The 20254-nt window shown below is 43.1% G+C and overlaps 1 protein-coding gene across 1 annotated transcript in view; it reads right to left on the bottom strand.

Moving 5' to 3' along the window:
* Positions 1-18120, bottom strand: part of ccbe1 (collagen and calcium binding EGF domains 1) — a 107309-nt gene extending 89189 nt beyond the window's left edge. The window contains exons 1-2 of the mRNA XM_038988755.1: positions 17947-18120; positions 17685-17765 (exon numbers count right to left, since the gene is read on the bottom strand). Of these exons, the coding sequence (XP_038844683.1) occupies positions 17685-17765; positions 17947-18080 (215 nt within the window). The 5' untranslated portion in view covers positions 18081-18120. The remainder of the gene's footprint in view (positions 1-17684; positions 17766-17946) is intronic.
* Between the last annotated feature and the right edge of the window lie 2134 nt (positions 18121-20254).

Consider the following 20254-nt stretch of genomic DNA (forward strand, 5'->3'; position numbering starts at 1 on the left):
TGCTAGAGTTATTCCTCTAACTGGAGCTGCTAGAGCTAATCCTCTAACTAGAGCTGCTAGAGTTATTCCTCTAACTGGAGCTGCTAGAGTTATTCCTCTAACTGGAGCTGCTAGAGTTATTCCTCTAACTGGAGCTGCTAGAGTTATTCCTCTAACTGGAGCTGCTAGAGTTATTCCTCCAACTGGAGCCGTTAGAGATCAATAACATCTCATAACATAATTTTTCACTTGTACAACTTACCAAGGACGTCTGTCTGAGTGATGCATGGACAGACAGTGGCCTGGGTTTAGTCAAGGAAACTTGGTGGAAGATGGGAAGTCATGTTGGTTAAGGGAGGTTAGTCTGACGTCTGGAAAAGACAAGAGATTTATCGGATTCGGAGTCGTAATGTAAACAAAACACAAATAGATGTAAATCACATCACTACTTTCTGTTCTGATTTACATTTCTGCTATGAATTAAGCCAAAGGTGAAATGGAATAGCTGTAGTGTCTCGCTTTATATAAACTGTCACATCCCAAACAAAATCAAAGACAGCTTGGCTATGAGGAGAAAAGTGGGAGAGAAAGGGAGAGGGAGAAATATGCCCGGAGGGCAGCAGCTAGCAGCCAGAGTGTCGGGCCTGTCGGACGGACGGACGGTGCTCCACATATATCACTAAGGAATGCTCCAAAACACAAACAACACGTCCTCCCCTGCACTTGCCAAGATAACTCAAGTGCACCGTGATTTCCTAACTCATTTTGGGGAAGAACACGAGGAACTGTCAGCCTCCCTCCATAAAATAAACCATGCTATTCCTCCATGTGCAATAATGAGGCCACTGCCAACACCCTGTCCCATCCCATATCTAAAGTTTTCTTCAATCTGATCCAGAAAAATGGCTTCATATTTACACCCTGTCTAGTTGTTCTCTCTACATATCTGATCCAGGAAAATGGCTTCATATTTACACCTTGTCCAGTGTTTCTATCTACATATCTGATCCAGGAAAATGGCTTCATATTTACACCTTGTCCAGTGTTTCTCTCTACATATCTGATCCAGGAAAATGGCTTCATATTTACACCTTGTCCAGTGTATAACAACTGTGATAATTGTTTATTCGGTAGACAACTTGTATCTACATTCTCCAGTCATATAAACAACAGGGCTAAAATGTGACCTGTGGGATCATTTCCTTCATTCAACAGCAGCAACAACAACAAAAAATCACTTGGTAAAGTCTTATGGCCTTATGACTTAGTCCTATGACTTTGCATGGAAGGAACCATACAAGGCATTAACAATAGGGAGGATGGGCTCAAATCTGTCAATGTGCCCATGAGCGAGGCACTTAACCCTAATTGCTCCAGGGTCGCCGTTGATAATGACCCTGGCCATGACCCCACTCTCCGAGGGTGTCTCCAGCATTATGGGTGTGTCAGGATTTGGGCCCTACTAATGAACTATGTCATCTTTTGTGAATGAGGAGGGATGTGCAAGCTTAAACTCACAGCAGTATTTCAGTTTCATGGCATTACTGGAAGGGTTGCATGGTGGAACACGAACATTAGCTCCTCTTCCTAGTATCCTGATGGCTAACGTCCAATCACTGGAAAATATCCTTTGTGACCTTAGAGCAAACCTTCAATCATAGAGGGAGATCAGGGAATGCTGTGTCTTTGTTTTTAAATCACTATTCCGCATGGATCGAACGGTAGCTTCTGGTAAGAGTTGGGGGGAGGGGTATGTTTTCTCAAACAATTCCTGGTGTACCGAAGTTGAAAACATCGCAAGCTCCTGTTCACCCGACCTGGACATTCTGATGCTAAAATACCGACCTCACTATATGCCAAGGGAATTTGTGTGTGTTATTAGCGTCACAGCTGTGTACATTCCGCCACACCAAGGCGGCATTTAGCAAACTGTACAAGATCATTAGCCAGCAAGAATCCTCTCACCCAGAAGCAGTCTTCAATGTCACGGATGACTTTAACCAAGCCTGTCTAAAACACATTTTTCCAAAAATATCACCGACATGTATCCTCCCTTACAAGAGGATCCAGCGTGCTTGAACATGTATATACACAAACATCCGTGAACCGTAAAAAGCCATCCCACTTCCCCCACTTCGGCCAATCAGTTCACGTCTCTCTGCTCCTACTCCCACATCTACAAGCAGCAACTCAAGAGGGAGTCACCAACACAGAAAATAGTGAGGCGCTGGACAGAGGAGGCAGACTCATTCCTGCAGGATTGTTTTGAGAATCCTGATTGGAATATGTTCAAAGATTAACCCACCCAGGACTCATCCATGTACATTAAGGTACAGTTGAAATCGGAAGTTTACATACACCTTAGCCAAATACATTTAATAAATTCAGTTTTTCATCATTCCTGACATTTAATCCTATTAAAAATTCCCTGTCTTAGGTCGGTTAGGATCACCACTTCATTTTAAGAATGTGAAATGTCAGAATAATAGTAGAGAGAATGATTTATTTCAGCTTTTATTTATTTCATCACATTCCCAGTGGGTCAGAAGTTTACATACACTCAATTCATTTTCGGTAGCATTGCCTTTAAATTGTTTAACTTGGGTCAAACGTTTTGGGTAGCCTTTCACAAGCTTCCCACAATAAATTGGGTGAATTTTGGCCCATTCCTCCTGACAGAGCTGGTGTAACTGAGTCAGGTTTGTAGGCCTCCTTGCTTGCACACGCTTTTTCAGTTCTGCCCACATATTTTCTATAGGATTGAGGTCGGGGCTTTGTGATGGCGACTCCAATACCTTGACTTTGTTGTCCTTAACTTCTTTGGGGTAGGATTTTCACGCAGTATTTTCACGTCCGGATGAAAAGCGTGCCCAGAGTAAACTGCCTGCCACTCAGGCCCAGATCCTAGGATATGCATATTATTAGTAGATTTGGATAGAAAACACTCTTTAGTTTCTAAAACTGTTTGAATGATGTCTGTGAGTATAACAGAACTCATGGCAGGCAAAAACCTGAGAAAAAATCCAACCAGGAAGTGGGAAATCTGAGGTTTGTAGGTTTTCAACTCTTTGCTTATCCAAGATACAGTGGAAATGGGGTCATGTTGCACTTCCGAAGGCTTCCACTAGATGTCAACAGTCTATAGAACCTTGTTTGATGCTTCTACTGTGAAGTGGGGCCGAATGAGAGGGGAATGAGTCAGAGGTTTGGCAGAATGCTTTGAGCTCGTGATGCTCGTTCACGTGAGAGCGAGCTCTGTTCCATTTGCTTTTCTGAAGACAAAGGAATTTGGACTTTTTGGACTTTTCGTCCGTACTTTCCGCTGGACTTGCACACGTGTCGTGAGTTTAGATTGTGTTCTGAACGCGCGAACAACACAGAGGAATTTGGACATAAATGATGGACATTATCGAACAAAACAAACATTTATTGTGGAACTGGGATTCCTGGGAGTGCATTCTGATGAAGATCATCAAAGGTAAGTGAATATTTATAATGCTATTTCTGACTTATGTTGACTCCAACATGGCGGATATCTCTTTTGGGTTGATTTGTCGTCTGAGCGCCGTACTCAGATTATTGCATGGTTTGCTTTTTCCGTAAAGTTTTTTTGAAATCTGATACAGCGGTTGCATTAAGGAGAAGTGGATCTAAAATTCAATGTCTAACACTTGTATTTTCATCAACATTTATGATGACTATTTCTGTAAACTGATGTGGCTCTCCACACCGGATGTTTTGGAACTACTGAACATAACACACCAATGTAAACTAAGATTTTTGGATATAAATATGAACTTTTCCGAACAAAACATACATGTATTGTGTAACATGAAGTCCTATGAGTGTCATCGGATGAAGATCATCAAAGGTTAGTGATTCATTTTATCTATATTTCTGCTTTTTGTGATTCCTCTCTTTGGCTGGAAAAATGGCTGTGTTTTTCTGTGAATAGGCTATTTGAAATCGGACACTGTGGCTGGATTTACAACAAGTGTATCTTTAAAATGGTGTAAAATACATGTGTGTTTGAGGAATTTTATTTCTGTTGTTTTGAATTTGGCGCCCTACAGTTTCACTAGATGTTGACGAGGTGAGACGCTACAGTCCCACATACCCTAGAGAGGTTAAGCCATTTTGCCATAACTTTGGAAGTATGCTTGGGGTCATTGTCCATTTGGAAGACCCATTTGCGACCAAGCTTTATCTTCCTGACTGTCTTGAGATGTTGCTTCAATATATCCACATAAATTTCCTCCCTCATGATGCCATCTATTTTGTGAAGTGCACCAGTCCCTCCTGCAGCAAAACACCCCCACAACATGATTCTGCCACCCCCATGCTTCATGGTTGGGATGGTGTTCTTCGGTTTGCAAGCCTCCCCCTTTTTCCTCCAAACATAACGATGGTCATTATGGCCAAACAGTTCTATTTTTGTTTCATCAGACCAGAGGACATTTCTCCAAAAAGTACGATCTTTGTCCCCATGTGCAGGTGCAAACCTTAGTCTGGCTTTTTTATGGCGGTTTTGGAGCAGTGGCTTCTTCCTTGCTGAGCGGCCTTTCAGGTTATGTCGATATAGAACTCGTTTCACTGTGGATATAGATACTTTTGTACCTGTCTCCTCCAGCATCTTCACAAGGTCCTTTGCTGTCGTTCTGGGATTGATTTGCACTTTTCGCACCAAGGTACGTTTGTTTATTTGTTTAAAGGCACAGTCAACTTAGTGTATGTAAACTTGTGACCCACTGGATTTGTGATACAGTGAATTATAAGTGAAATAATCGGTCTGTAAACAATTGTTGGAAAAATTACTTGTGTCATGCACAAAGTAGATGTCCTAACCGACTTACCAAACTATAGTTGGTTAACAAGAAATTTGTGGAGTGGTTGAAAAACTAGTTTTAATGACTCCAACCTAAGTGTATGTAAACTTACGACTTCAACTGTGTATACATCGACAGCTTCATTAGGAAATGTCGTGATGACAATCCGGAGATACAACAATCCGGACATTTCCCAACCAAAACCCCTGGATGAACGGAGATATTCGTATCATGCTGAGAGCCCGTACCGCAGCATTCAACGTCAGCAGAACGAACCCTGATGACTGGGTTGCGTGCGGCACATACAAGACAAGCGGGTACGAGCTCCGCAAAGCCATTAGGGACGCAAAAAGACAATACAGACTCCAGACTCACGACGCTCACAACTCAGAGTCACGACGCATGTGGCAAGGACTACAGACTATCACAGACTACAAAAGCAAATCCAGCTATGTGGTGCCCACCAACGCCTTCCTCCCAGATGAGCTTATTAACACATTCTACGCATGGTTTGAGGCAGACAATACCAAGCCATCCAGGAGGACTCTCGCTGCTCCGGATGACCAGGTGCTTTCGCTCTTCGAGGCTGATGTGGGGGAAATTCTCAAAAGAGTGAATACTCACAAAGCCCCCCTGCCGCATCCTCAGAGTGAGTGCTGACCAGTTGGTGGTAATCTTCTCTGAAATCTTCAACCTGCACTCTTAGAAAAAAGGGTTATTCGGCTGTCCCCATAGGAGAACCCTTTTTGGTTCCAGGTAGAACTATTTTGTTTTACATGGAACCCAATAGGGTTCTACCTGGATCCAAAAAGGGTTCTTCAAAGGGTTGTCCTTTGGGGAGAGCCGAAGAACCCTTTTTTCTAAGATTGTGTCCCTGTCCCAGGCTGTAGTTCCCAGCTGCTTCAAAGTAACCACCATTATCCCAGTGCCCAAAACAAACAAAGTGACATGCCCAAATGATTATCGCCCCGTCACCCTCACCTCGGTCATCATAAAGCGCTTCGAGAGGCTGGTCAAGGCCCACATCAATGCCAACATGCCAGGCACACTGGACCCACTCCAATTTGCCTACCGCTCCAACAGATACACGGAAGATGCCATTGCTATCGCTTTTCACACGGGCTGTACAAGAGAAACAACTATGTGAGAATGCTGTTCATTGACTACAGTTCAGCATTCAACACTATTGTTCGCTCCAAGCTCAACACCAAGCTCAGAGCCCTGGGAGTGGACACTACCCTATGCAACTGGATAGTGGACTTCCTGATAGGCAGACCACATGCTGTGAGGATTGGCAACAACACCGCCTCCACACTGACTCTTAACACAGGGGCGCCTCATGGGTTCGTCCTCAGTCATCTGCTGTATTCTCTGTTCACCCATCAAATTTGCTGACGACACCACGGTTGTAGGCCTGAAACAACAAGTTAATCAAATATGCTTATAAAGCCCTTCTTACATCAGCTGATGTCACAAAGTGCAAACCCAGCCCAAAAAAAACAAATAGCAAGCAATGCAGGTGTAGAAGCACGGTGGCTAGGAAAAACTCCCTAGACAGGCCAGAACCCAGGAAGAAACCTAGAGAGGAACCAGGCTATGAGGGGTGGCCAGTCCTCTTCTGGCTGTGCCGGGTGGAGATTATAACAGAACATGGCCAAGATGTTCAAATGTTCATAGACGATGTTCAAGTCAGCCTATAGGGAGGAGGTAAGTGAACAGGCATTGTGGTGTCATGACAATAACCTCTCTCTCAACATCAGCGAAACAAAAGGAGTTGATTGTTGACTTCAGGAAGCAGAGGAGGGAATATGACCCGATTGCAGTAGAGAGCGTATCGAGTTTTAAATTCCTCCACATCACTGAGGACTTGACATGAACCAACAACACCAGCACAGTGTCTCTACTTCCCAACGCGGATGAAGAAACTTGGCGTGCCGCCCCGGCATTATGGCCTGGTACGGGAATTGCTCCGTCCACGACCGCAAGGTCCTCCAGCGGGTGGTGAAAACGTCCCAGTACATCACTGGGATCTTGCTCCCACCCATCAAGGACATCTACTGAAAACGGTGCCTGAGTAAGGCATGCAGCATAATCAAGGACCCCACACCCTAGCCATGAGCTGTTCACTTCCTTAACGCCAGGCAAACTGTATTTTGTGGGTTTACAGAGTTACAGCAGTTCTGCATAGAAGAGAGGGCCAAAATTCCTCCACAGCGACATGCGACTAATCAACAACTACAGGAAGTGTTTGGTTGGAGTCATTAAAGGTAAAAGGTGGCACAAACTGTTATTGAGTGCAAGGGGCTAATTACTTTTTCCCACACAGGAGCACTGGATGTTGGATAACTTTGTTTATGAAATAAATGAAATCAGTATGTCATTGTGTTATTTGTTCACTCAGGTTCCCTTTATCTAATTTTAGGTTTTGCTTGAAGATCTGATAACATTCAGTATCAAAAATATACAAAAATAGAGAACATTTGAAAGGGGGCAAATACTTTTCACGGCACTGTGCATATACAGTCATGCTACACACACACACACACACACACACACACACACACACACACACACACACACACACACACACACACACACACACACACACACACACACACACACACACACACACACACACACACACACACACACACACACACACACACACACACACACCACAACTGCTGCTACCAGACTTTTTATGCTGCTCAATTTATACACTGCCCCCATTCCACTCTTCCCCAATACATGTGTAAATATTGGACTACAAATTGTGCCTTCCTGTATTACACTGATGCTAAAATGTCTATTCTACTGAGCCATTTACTTTATGTTCGTATTCTTATATTTTATTATTTATTTTTTATTGCATTGTCCAGAAGAAACCTGCAAGTAAGCATTTTGTTGGACGATGTGTACCACGCGTATCCCAAACATACGACCAATGAAACATGAAACTAGCTAAACACGTGCTAACAAAATAAACATCAGTATTAGCCGTTGTGAGAATGGAAAACGTCTACCATCATGTTAAGATATTGGACTGAACATTGACTGTATAAGGGCTAGACCAAGGTATTTATCATTTTGAACTTGAATTAATTGCAACAATTTTCATCAGTATTATCATCAGTAATCATCTGCTGCTTGTAGCTAATTTGAGTAAATCCTGTTTCTTCCCCAAGTTAAGAGCTTTTGGGAAAGAGTTTGTTCCATACTCCTACGCTTAGTCCCTGGCTTGTAAAAGCAATTATATTTACTATTTATTTATTCATTAGATACAGTTTTATTCCACTGAAGCTCCGTCCCCAGATTAGAGAGAAGAAAAAAAAACTAAACTTGAAATGATTTATCAATTCAACCCACAGTTTGAGATTAATACGTGAAAACATGCCTTCATTCACATTTTCAGACACTACAGACGCTTCTAGACTCTTGTGTGAGTTTAGAATCAGAAAGACTCTCTAGTGAGACATTCATCTGAAGAATAGTGTTTAGAATAGAATAAAATATACAGCAAATTCATCACTGCTTCGCCTTAGGGTCTCATGGGGTAACAATTAAACACATGCACACACACACAGACTTCCTGTTACCCAATTGCTATATTTTGAGCTGCATACTTTTACCGTAGTCCGCCATGACTGGCTGCCATGAATGTTAGACTAATTCTAGAGAATTCAACTGACTGGTCGTTCCAAATAAGATGACAGCATTTTCAGTAACATACATCAAGGTTTCCACTAATAAAAAAACATCTGGTTTGGATGTCTGTGACGGATATTAATCACTGGTAAATGGCCCAATATTTCCATCTAACTCATAGTTACAATACACACACACACAGAGGTTTCCAAGGCTGTTTTAGGAAGAAATCAACAACACTCAGCTCGATGGCATTTTACATGCATGCCTGATTTACAATGAAGACTCCTTACAAGGACATATTGCACAGAACCAATAGTGTAGAAACAAGGTTTCGACAAAGCCATTTCACTTGATTGAATGCATTAATTGTAATATTGCCACGTCCGTTTATGATATTACAACGACAAATAAGTTACTGCCAATAACGAATGCTGTTTCCCCCCCCCCTCTGACATCATTGCACGCCTCGACAGAAGAGCTTAATATGTACTGCCTTGTTTTCACCATGCTGCACGACGCTCCTCAGCTCAGCTCAGCAACAACAACAACAACAACAACAACAACAACAACAACAACAACAACAACGGTGGTAGGGCGGCCAGTGGCGCTGTTTCTCCCTACTGCAGATTCCAATCCTTAATTCCGATTTATCTTGTGTCATTTCAGAATATTTAACTGTAAAACAGAGACTCAAATATTATTTCTCTCAGTCATAGCCAAGAGAACAGACAATACATATGGTGGAAGGAAATGCAAAGACAAAACCAAGACCTTTCCTGCTCTATCCTCTGTCCCCTTCCCTGGCTAGATCCTTCATACCAAGACCTTTCCTGCTCTATCCTCTGTCCCCTTCCCTGGCTAGATCCTTCATACCAAGACCTTTCCTGCTCTATCCTCTGTCCCCTTCCCTGGCTAGATCCTTCATACCAAGACCTTTCCTGCTCTATCCTCTGTCCCCTTCCCTGGCTAGATCCTTCATACCAAGACCTTTCCTGCTCTATCCTCTGTCCCCTTCCCTGGCTAGATCCTTCATACCAAGACCTTTCCTGCTCTATCCTCTGTCCCCTTCCCTGGCTAGATCCTTCATACCAAGACCTTTCCTGCTCTATCCTCTGTCCCCTTCCCTGGCTAGATCCTTCATACCAAGACCTTTCCTGCTCTATCCTCTGTCCCCTTCCCTGGCTAGATCCTTCATACCAAGACCTTTCCTGCTCTATCCTCTGTCCCCTTCCCTGGCTAGATCCTTCATACCAAGACCTTTCCTGCTCTATCCTCTGTCCCCTTCCCTGGCTAGATCCTTCATACCAAGACCTTTCCTGCTCTATCCTCTGTCCCCTTCCCTGGCTAGATCCTTCATACCAAGACCTTTCCTGCTCTATCCCCTGTCCCCTTCCCTGGCTAGATCCTTCATTGCACCACTGTAATGGGTGGGATGACAATATGGGCCAGTTGACAACAGCAATCTCAGGGCTTTGTCTTGTTGACAGACGTTTGGAGTGAGTGTGTGTTTGATAGAGGGAGTAGGATTATTTCATGGCACTTAACACATATAATTGCGATTCAAAAATGCGAAAGCATGCATGAGTGTTATGTAAGACAAGAGGAGAGGACCAGCAGACTCAGACAGACTTGAGCTGAGAAAGAGAGAGAGGCAGAGAGAGAGGCAGAGAGAGAGAGAAAGAGAGAGAGAGAGAGAGGCAGAGAGAGAGAGAGAGATAGAGGCAGAGAGAGGCAGAGAGAGTCAGAGAGAGAGAGAGAGGCAGAGAGAGAGGCAGAGAGAGGCAGAGAGAGAGGCAGAGAGAGAGAGAGTGGGAGAGAGAGAGAACGAGGGAGAGAGAGAGTTGGAGAGAGAGACAGGGAGTACTAATCAACTCTAAAGTAATACATTCTGTCAATGAATGTATAACTATTGGCAAGATGAAAGAGATCATGTTGTTTGACAGAGACTTATTATAAGTGATACATTTCACAGACATTCAGCAGTAAGCTAAGCGTTTGAACATTACCAAGATTTAAATACCAAAACAATTGTAAATCCATTGGCGGAGATAGACAGTCACGACTCCTGTGGATAACAATATGTCAGACAAGGACAGCCGATGGGGTAAAACACTTAATCAAGTCAGCATTGGTGCTGCAGCAATATGTTACAAAAAAATTCCAGAGAAAAAGACTTGTCTCCATCAAGATGGCGCCGGAGAAGAAGGCTGACATTTTACGAGTTACGATCCAATTATTTTTTGTTTGTTTCTTTGCGTTGTTTGTAACTTGTTTTGTACATAATGTTGCTGCTACCACCGTCACTTATGTTTTAAGCAGACCACCATAGTCCCTGTGCGCAAGAACACTAAGGTAACCTGCCAAAATGACGTAGAACTCACGTCTGTAGCCAAGAAGTGCTTTGAAGGGCTGGTCATGACTCACATCCAACACCATTATCCCAGAAACCTTAGACCCATTCCAATTTGCATACCGCCCAAACAGATCCACAGATGATGCAATCTCTATTGCACACCACGCTGCCCTTTCCCACCTGGACAAAAGGAACACCTATGTGAGAATGCTATTCATTGACTACAGCTCAGTGTTCAACACCATAGTGCCCTCAAAGCTCATCAATAAGTTAAGGACCCTGGGATTAAACACCTCCCTCTGCAACTGGATCCTGGACTTCCTGACGGGCCGCCCCCAGGTGGTAAGGGTAGGTAACAACACATCCGCTACACTGATCCTCAACACAGGGGCCCCTCAGGGGTGCATGCTCAGTCCCCTCCTGTACTCCCTGTTCACCAATGACTGCACGGCCAGGCACGACTCCAACACCATCATTAAGTTTGACACAACAGTGGTAGGTCTGATCACCGACAACGACGAGACAGCCTATAGGGAGGAGGTCAGAGACCTTGTCGTGTGGTGCCAGGACAACAACCTCTCCCTCAATGTGATCAAGACAAAGGAGATGATTGTGAACTACAGTAAAAAGAGGACCGAGAACACTCCCATTCTCATCGACGGGGCTGTAGTGGAGCAGGTTGAGAGCTTCAAGTTCCTTGGTGTCCACATCAACAAAACTAACATGGTCCAAGCAAACCAAGGCAGTCGTGAAGAGGGCACAACAAAACCTATTTCCCTCAAGAGACTGAAAACATTTGGCATGGGTCCACAGACCCTCAAAAGGTTCTACAGCACACCATCGAGAGGATCCTGACTGGTTGCATCACTGCCTCGTATGGCAACTGCTCAACCTCCGACCGCAAGGCACTACGGAGGTTAGTGCGTACGGCCCAGTACATCACTGGGGCACAGCTTTCTACCATCCAGGACTTCTATACCAGGTGGTGTCAGAGGAAGGCCCTAAGAATTGTCAAAGACTCCAGCCACCCTAGTCATAGACTGTTCTCTCTGCTACCGCACAGCAAGCAGTAAAAGAGCGCCAAGTCTAGGTGCAAAAGGCTTCTAAACAGCTTCTACCCCCAAGCCATAAGACTCCTGAATGCCTAATCAAATGGCTAACCAGACTATTTGCATCCCCCCTCTTATACGCCGCTGCTACGCTCTGTTGTTATCATCTATGCATAGTCACTTAAATAACTCTACATACAGTTGAAGTCGGATGTTTACATACACTTAGGTTGGAGTCATTAAAACGCCTTTTTCAACCACTCCACAAATTTCTTGTTAGCAAACTATAGTTTTGGCAAGTTGGTTAGGACATCTACTTTGTGCATGACACAAGTCATTTTTCCAACAATTGTTTACAGACCGATTATTTCACTTATAATTCACTGTATCACAATTCCAGTGGGTCAGAAGTTGACGTACACTAAGTTGACTGTGCCTTTAAACAGCTTGGAAAATTCCAGAAAATGATGTCATGGCTTTAGAAGCTTCTGATTGACGCAAATTATGTCAATTAGCCTATTGGAGGTGTACCTGTGAATGTATTTCAAGGCCTACCTTCAAACTCAGTGCCTCCTTGCTTGACATCATGGGAAAATCAAAATAAATCAGCCAAGACCTCAGAAAAAAATATTGTAGACCTCCACAAGTCTGGTTCATCCTTGGGAGCAATTTCCAAACGCCTGAAGGTACCACGTTCATCTGTACAAACAATAGTACGCAAGTATAAACACCATGGGACCACACAGCCGTCATACCGCTCAGGAAGGCGTTCTGTCTCCTAGAGATGAACGTACCTTGGTGCGAAAAGTGCAAATCAATCCCAGAACAACAGCAAAGGACCTTGTGAAGATGCTGGAGAAAACCGGTACAAAAGTATCTATATCCACAGTAAAACAAGTCCTATATCAACATAACCTGAAAGGCCTCTCAGCAAGGAAGAAGCCACTGCTCCAAAACTGCCATAAAAAGCCAGACTAAGGTTTGCAACTGCACGTGGGGCAAAGATCGTACTTTTTGGAGAAATTTCCTCTGGTCTGATGAAACAAAAATAGAACTGTTTGGCCATAATTACCAGCATTATGTTTGGAGGAAAAAGGGGGAGGCTTGCAAGCCGAAGAACACCATCCCAACCATGAAGCACGGGGGTGGCAGCATCATGTTGTGGGGGTGCTTTGCTGCAGGAGGGACTGGTGCACTTCACAAAATAGATGGCATCATGAGGGAGGAAAATGATGTGGATGTATTGAAGCAACATCTCAAGACATCAGTCAGGAAGTTAAAGCTTGTCCGCAAATTGGTCTTCCAAATGGACAATGACCCCCTGGCATACTTCCAAAGTTGTGGTAAAATGGCTTAAGGACAATATAGTCAAGGTATTGGAGTGGCCATCACAAAGCCCTGACCTCAATCCTATAGAAAATGTGTGGGCAGAACTGAAAAAGTGTGTGTGAGCAAGGAGACCTACAAACCTGACTCAGTTACACCAGCTCTGTCAGGAGGAATGGGCCAAAATTCACCCAACTTATTGTGGGAAACTTGTGGAAGGCTACCAGAAACATTTGACCCAAGTTAAACAATTTAAAGGCAATGCCACCAAATACTAATTGAGTGTATGTAAACTTCTGACCCACTGGGAATGTGATGAAAGAAATAAAAGCTGAAATAAATCATTCTCTCTACTATTATTCTGACATTTCACATTCTTAAAATGAAGTGGTGATCCTAACTGACCTAAAACAGGGAATTTTTACGAGGATTAAATGTCAGGAATTGTGAAAAACTGAGTTTAAATGTATTTGGCTTAGGTGTATGTAAACTTCCGACTTCAACTGTACATGTACATATTACCTCGACTAAGGTTATGTGCCCCCCGCACATTGACTCTGTACCGGTACCTCCCTGTATATTGTCTCGCTATTGTTATTTTACTGTTGCTCTTAATTACTTGTTACTTTTATTTCTTATTCATATTTGTATTTTTTATTATATTTAACTGCATTGTTGGTTAGGGGCTAGTATGTAAGCATTTCACTGTAAGGTGTATTTTGCGCATGTGACTAATATACATTTGATTTGATTTGATTTGAAAAGTCAGCAGCCAGATAAAAACACTTGTCACTTTTTTGTAAACGCAACATTTTATTATGAAGAGATCATTAAATTAGTTTTGTGGAGATGATTTAGTGTTCAGGTCAGATGAAGTGCGTATGCCTCTAGGGTTCATCGCTGTCTTGCGAGTATAGAAGAGGAGAAACATTTTGGAGAAGAAGACAAGAGGACAGGCAGTGGAGGAGAGGATTCATTTTTGGGGGGAAATTATAGAATCCACACACAGAGTTGAAGGGGGGTAGAAGAGGTAGAGGAGAGGAGAAAAATGTTGAGAAAGATAGCAAAGTTACAGGGGGAGAGGACGAGGAAAAACATGTTGAAGCTATCCACAGAGTTGCAGGGGGAGAGGACGAGGGGGAGGAAAATGAGAGGAGAGAAGGAGAGGAGAAACTCGTTGAAGATAACCACAGACTTGCAAGGGGGTAGATAACGAGGACAAGGACAGTAGAAGAATGTTGGAGAAGATATCCTTATGCATATTACTGATTCTATGGCCTTAAGTCCGTTTAGAGTAAACTAACGGATTTACTCAGGAATGCCTCGGCTTAGGAGGGGAGGTTAGGAGAGGAGACGAGAGGAGACGAGAGGATAGGAGAGGAGACGAGACGAGAGGAGAAGAAAGGAGAGGTTAGGAGAGGAGAAGAGAGGAGAAGAAAGGAGAGGTTAGGAGAGGAGAAGAGAGGAGAGGGGAGGATAGGAGAGGTTAGGAGAGGAGACGAGACGAGAGGAGAAGAAAGGAGAGGTTAGGAGTGGAGAAAGAGGAGAGGGGAGGATACGAGCAGGACAACAAACTGCTTGAGACCACCATCAATATTTGGAAGAACAACAAAGCAACAATTACACACGCCACATATCAATTAAGTGTGACCGTTGCAGTGCTGGAAGCACTCTGTTTCTCCTCTCTCGGGCCTAGCTGTATGCAGACAGAGCTCTCCCACGGAGGACGGCTAGCAGCTAGCTGTAGGCTAGACAGAGCTCTCCCACGGAGGACGGCTAGCAGCTAGCTGTAGGCTAGACAGAGCTCTCCGGTGGAAGACAGCTAGCAGCTAGCTGTATGCAGACAGAGCTCTCCTGCGGAAGACGTTTAGCAGCTAGCTGTAGGCTGGACAGAGCTCTCCCACGGAAGACGTCTAGCAGCTAGCTGTATGCAGACAGAGCTCTCCCACGGAGGACGGCTTGCAGCATGCAGACAGAGCTCTCCCACGGAAGACGGCTAGCAGCTAGCTGTAGGCTAGACAGAGCTCTCCCATGGAGGACGTCTAGCAGCTAGCTGTAGGCTAGACAGAGGTCTCCCACGGAGGACGGCTAGCAGGTAGCTGTAGGCTAGACAGAGCTCTCCCGCGGAAGACGTCTAGCAACTAGCTGTATGCAGACAGAGCTCTCCCACGGAAGACGGCTAGCAGCTAGCTGTAGGCTAGACAGAGCTCTCCCACGGAGGACGGCTAGCAGCTAGCTGTAGGCTAGACAGAGCTCTCCCGCGGAAGACGTCTAGCAACTAGCTGTATGCAGACAGAGCTCTCCCGCGGAAGACGTCTAGCAGCTAGCTGTAGACTAGACAGAGTTCTCCCGCGGAAGACGTCTAGCAGCTAGCTGTAGACTAGACAGAGCTCTCCCGCGGAAGACGTCTAGCAGCTAGCTGTATGCAGACAGAGCTCTCCCGCGGAAGACGGCTAGCAACTAGCTGTATGCAGACAGAGCTCTCCCGCGGAAGACGTCTAGCAGCTAGCTGTAGGCTAGACAGAGCTCTCCCGCGGAAGACAGCTAGCAGCTAGCTGTAGGCTAGACAGAGCTCTCCCGCGGAAGACAGCTAGCAGCTAGCTGTAGCCTAGACAGAGCTCTCCCGCGGAAGACAGCTAGCAGCTAGCTGTAGGCTAGACAGAGCTCTCCCGCGGAAGACAGCTAGCAGCTAGCTGTAGGCTAGACAGAGCTCTCCCGCGGAAGACAGCTAGCAGCTAGCTGTAGCCTAGACAGAGCTCTCCCGCGGAAGACAGCTAGCTGTAGGCTAGACAGAGGTCTCCCGCGGAAGACGGCTAGCAGCTAGCTGTAGGCTAGACAGTGTATGCAATAAATTAAGTTAATGTAATCTTTACCTTGTGTATTCTCAAATCTATACCTCCAGTATTCTCAAATCTATTAAGGAAAATCAAACAAAAGTCTATTTAAATACACTGAGTAGCACAGATATAATGGAAGGGTCCAAACAAGCTCTTCCTGTAGTCTATCTGTTATATTTGTCAGACACTGTTTCAGATCTGTCGTTACCATCCTTTTTCCAGAATAACATTTATTGGTAGATGTGTTTGCCAATAAAACATAGCAGCACCTAATGAATCTTTCTTTTTTCTCCAACAGACACTCAATCCAAATGTCATCACTGTAAAAGAGTCCAACTGTTACACACACACACACAACAACAAAACCGAGAGGCAAAATGTGCCTACACTTGTTCCGTTTAAACATGCCTCAGTCATTCCTATGCCAGATAGAGAGACAGGGTCAAGTTAGACCATGGTCCGTATTAGTAGAGCCCACAACCATGAGTTAAGATGTAAAAGACAGATTATTACGAAAGGGAAGAAATACCAACTAACATTGGTGATAAACTCTTGAGCAATGCCTGGCATGACGATGGAGAGCCATCCTACACACATTTCAACACAGTGAAACACCCAGAGAGCTGATAGGCAGCCTGTCATGTGGTAACTTGTTACAATGCCGTGTGGACTGAAATGCACCCAGTTCCCTCAGATACATAGGCACATTTCTTTCCTCCTGTAACACCAGCCGTTCTCTCGTTAGTTAAATAAACAATGTATGAACACAACAGTGAGTCTAAGCAATAACCATCAAGCACAGTAATCATTTAAAGACCACATCACCACAGGGGGCTGTCATAACATGATGAAGTTACATGTGTGTCATTCCCCGCCAGTGCCAGACAGGAAATGCAGCAGATTAATGAGTCTCTCACGGTTATGGACAGACACCCGTTGCAAAGTGGTTCAGTCGTGGATGGATGCACTGTGCTGTTAGAAGGTAAATCTATCTACTCCATGTGTTAATCTATTATGATGTAATTACATCGATGACGTTCCAATAATTATTGACACATTGCCAATACCATTACATGAAAGCAATTAGACAAATTCTAGGTTTATTTTAACCACCTACACTTCTGCTATAGAAAAACTGGTGAAAAATATCTACACATTTATTCAAAGGGAAAATAAGTGGTTTGTCTTTTGGTGTAATTATCTGTTCATGGTAAATGACGTCTATCTTACATGATGTATTATTCAATATTTTAGCCAATATGGTTAATAATCAATACATAAAAGCATCGGCTATCCCATGAAGCCGTTACAACTCTGGCCACTGAAGGTTTGTTCCCAAATGCTATATAGGCTAGGATCATTGATGGCATATGATTAATAAAGTATGGTTACAATTTAATTTGCTCTCTTGAACCTACTGTATCCTTTGGAATTACTTCCATGGCAACAGTGAATCTATGGGTCATTATCAATTAAAACGTCACAAGTCTGGTCACCGTTTGTGATATGCAGCATCACAGCAGCAAAACAATTAGCCTACATATTATATTATTTCATTTTTTCCCCCCACAAAAAGGCAATTATAATTTAGTCCCGTAATCTCAGCTCACACGAGGGAATCATATTCTACAATGCAATGGAATCTTGGAAATTTAAATGAGCCTACCTGTAGCAAGTTGTCACCTCTCCAGTTGGTTTTAAGCAAGGATATTTGGTTGTGGCAATCTTATTCTCAGAACAGACTTCACTGTAAAATAATGACATTAGGCTATTAATGCACGTCCTTCAAGATAAATAATATACAACCTACCACAATATAACCCAAGTATCCCGCACAATGTTTCTCTTGATATCTACAGCACCGTGCGTAATGTCAATCCAACCCATTAATAAAATAGCCAGGGCGCGCGACGCGTGGTATAGCCTACCTGTTCGCATCATCCTGATGCTCTCTGTAAGTCCACTGCAAACTTCGTGAGAAGAAGAGAAACATCATAAGAATCCTCAGAAGAGTCCCGCTGCCTTTTAAATTCATTTCCCCTTGGTCAAGTCTGAGTCGCATTCAGTCCCAAACACCTGTATCCTTCCTGTACCCGAAGCAATTATTGTAGAGTTGAAGAGTGAATGGAAACTTGAAGTGATTGGATATTTCCAGCTGTTCTTGCTTCAAGTTAATAGGCTATCCCAAACTGATGACTATTTCCTCTGTCCCTCCCACCGCTGACTTTTAGAGTATGTCTATGAATTCGCCAGGCGCTCACTTTCATATGAACTGCGCATCAATTAACACTAAACTTCTCTGCTGTTTATTTGACACGCGACGAACGCTTGATAGACTGAGGAAGTGTGTAGTGTTTGCGAGTCAAACTTTTGTCATGTTTATTTTCTTCCAAGAAAACCAGTCAAAATAACTGAAATTATTAATAACGGTCTCAGAGGATAGCATTTTGTGTATTGTCACATTTTTTTGTTGAATCCTGGGCTGAAATTCAACAATAGCTGTTTCTGACTTCCCAAATGGTATATATGATATGATCATTGATATGATCATTGATGAAATATAATTGCTAAAGTATGGTTACATTTAATTTGCTCTCTTGAACCTACCCTTTGGAATTACTTCCATAGCAACAGTGAATCTATAGGTCATTATCAATAAAACGTAACAATAAGGTGCAGAGTGTTCGATTTGCCCAGCCTGGTCTCATAGACTAGACGTAACATAGTAAATGTAAATCCGGGACACTCAAATTAGTATGATATGTTATGTTTGGTATGGTTACATAAGATATAAGGTCACTTAAGGAAAAAGAAGGGTGGGTAGCAAGTCGGGGTAGATGGGTGGGCAAATAAAGTGAATGTCTAGGAACCCAAAGGTTGCTGGTTCCAATCTTAGCACTGCTATTTAGCTACTACTTTTTAGCTAGTAACATATCATACAAATTATAATTAGTGTCTCAAATTTGCCTACAGAATAATACAAAATGTTCTGAGACCACATTGCAGAGCCTGCTGAAGGGGGCAAGGAGACCCCAGCTATGCTAAAACCATGCCGTTTACAGGGGATTGTTAGGTAAATGTTAACTATTTGGTTGTAATGTCGTCGTCACCTCTTGAAGAGCGTAGCCAGGACTACACATTTCCGATTATTCCATGCAAAACAAAACACATGCACACATTCATCTCCATCATTCAGAATATATTCAGCAAGTAACTGCATGCTTTTATCATCAGTAAACATAAACTGATCATGTCATTTCAATACTGGCCACCATTTATTGGATATTTTAGTGATATAAAATAAAAGTAAATTACATCTGACAAGTATGAGTAGTTTGGGTTCATTTCCCATCCGTTGTTATCTCTCCCTGTCAAGCAGCAAAAAGGGGCGCATTTGCCAATATACTGTTAGCTGATGATGTTTACTTTACAAGCTACCGGTAGAAACGTTGTACAGTTGGCTAAACATAGCGGTACAGAATGTAGAACTAATGTACTTTTTTTCTCCAACCAATGTAGGTCTACCTAGCGAAGTTAGCTAACAGTATAGCTCGTTTTGAACATTGTTTTTAGTGTATAATTACGATTGCTGACAGGCATGATAGTCTACATTAATTGATGGACCATATCAAATTGGCTAGTTAAAAATAACAGATCACATCAATATGGCTAGTTAGATAATAACAGATCACATCAATATGGCTAGCTAGCTAATAACAGATCACGTCAATATGGCTAGCTAGCTAATAACAGATCACATCAATATGGCTAGTTAGATAATAACAGATCACATCAATATGGCTAGTTAGATAATAACAGATCACATCAATATGGCTAGCTAGCTAAAAACAGATCACATCAATATGGCTAGTTAGATAATAACAGATCACATCAATATTGCTAGTTAGATAATAACAGATCACATCAATATGGCTAGTTAGATAATAACAGATCACATCAATATGGCTAGCTAGCTAATAACAGATCACATCAATATGGCTATTTAGATAATAACAGATCACATCAATATGGCTAGTTAGATAATAACAGATCACATCAATATGGCTAGTTAGATAATAACAGATCACATCAATATGGCTAGCTAGCTAATAACAGATCACATCAATATGGCTAGTTAGATAATAACAGATCACATCAATATGGCTAGTTAGATAATAACAGATCACATCAATATGGCTAGTTAGATAATAACAGATCACATCAATATGGCTAGCT

Source organism: Salvelinus namaycush, chromosome 3 (genome assembly GCF_016432855.1).
Source record: "Salvelinus namaycush isolate Seneca chromosome 3, SaNama_1.0, whole genome shotgun sequence".
Lineage (NCBI taxonomy): Eukaryota > Metazoa > Chordata > Actinopteri > Salmoniformes > Salmonidae > Salvelinus > Salvelinus namaycush.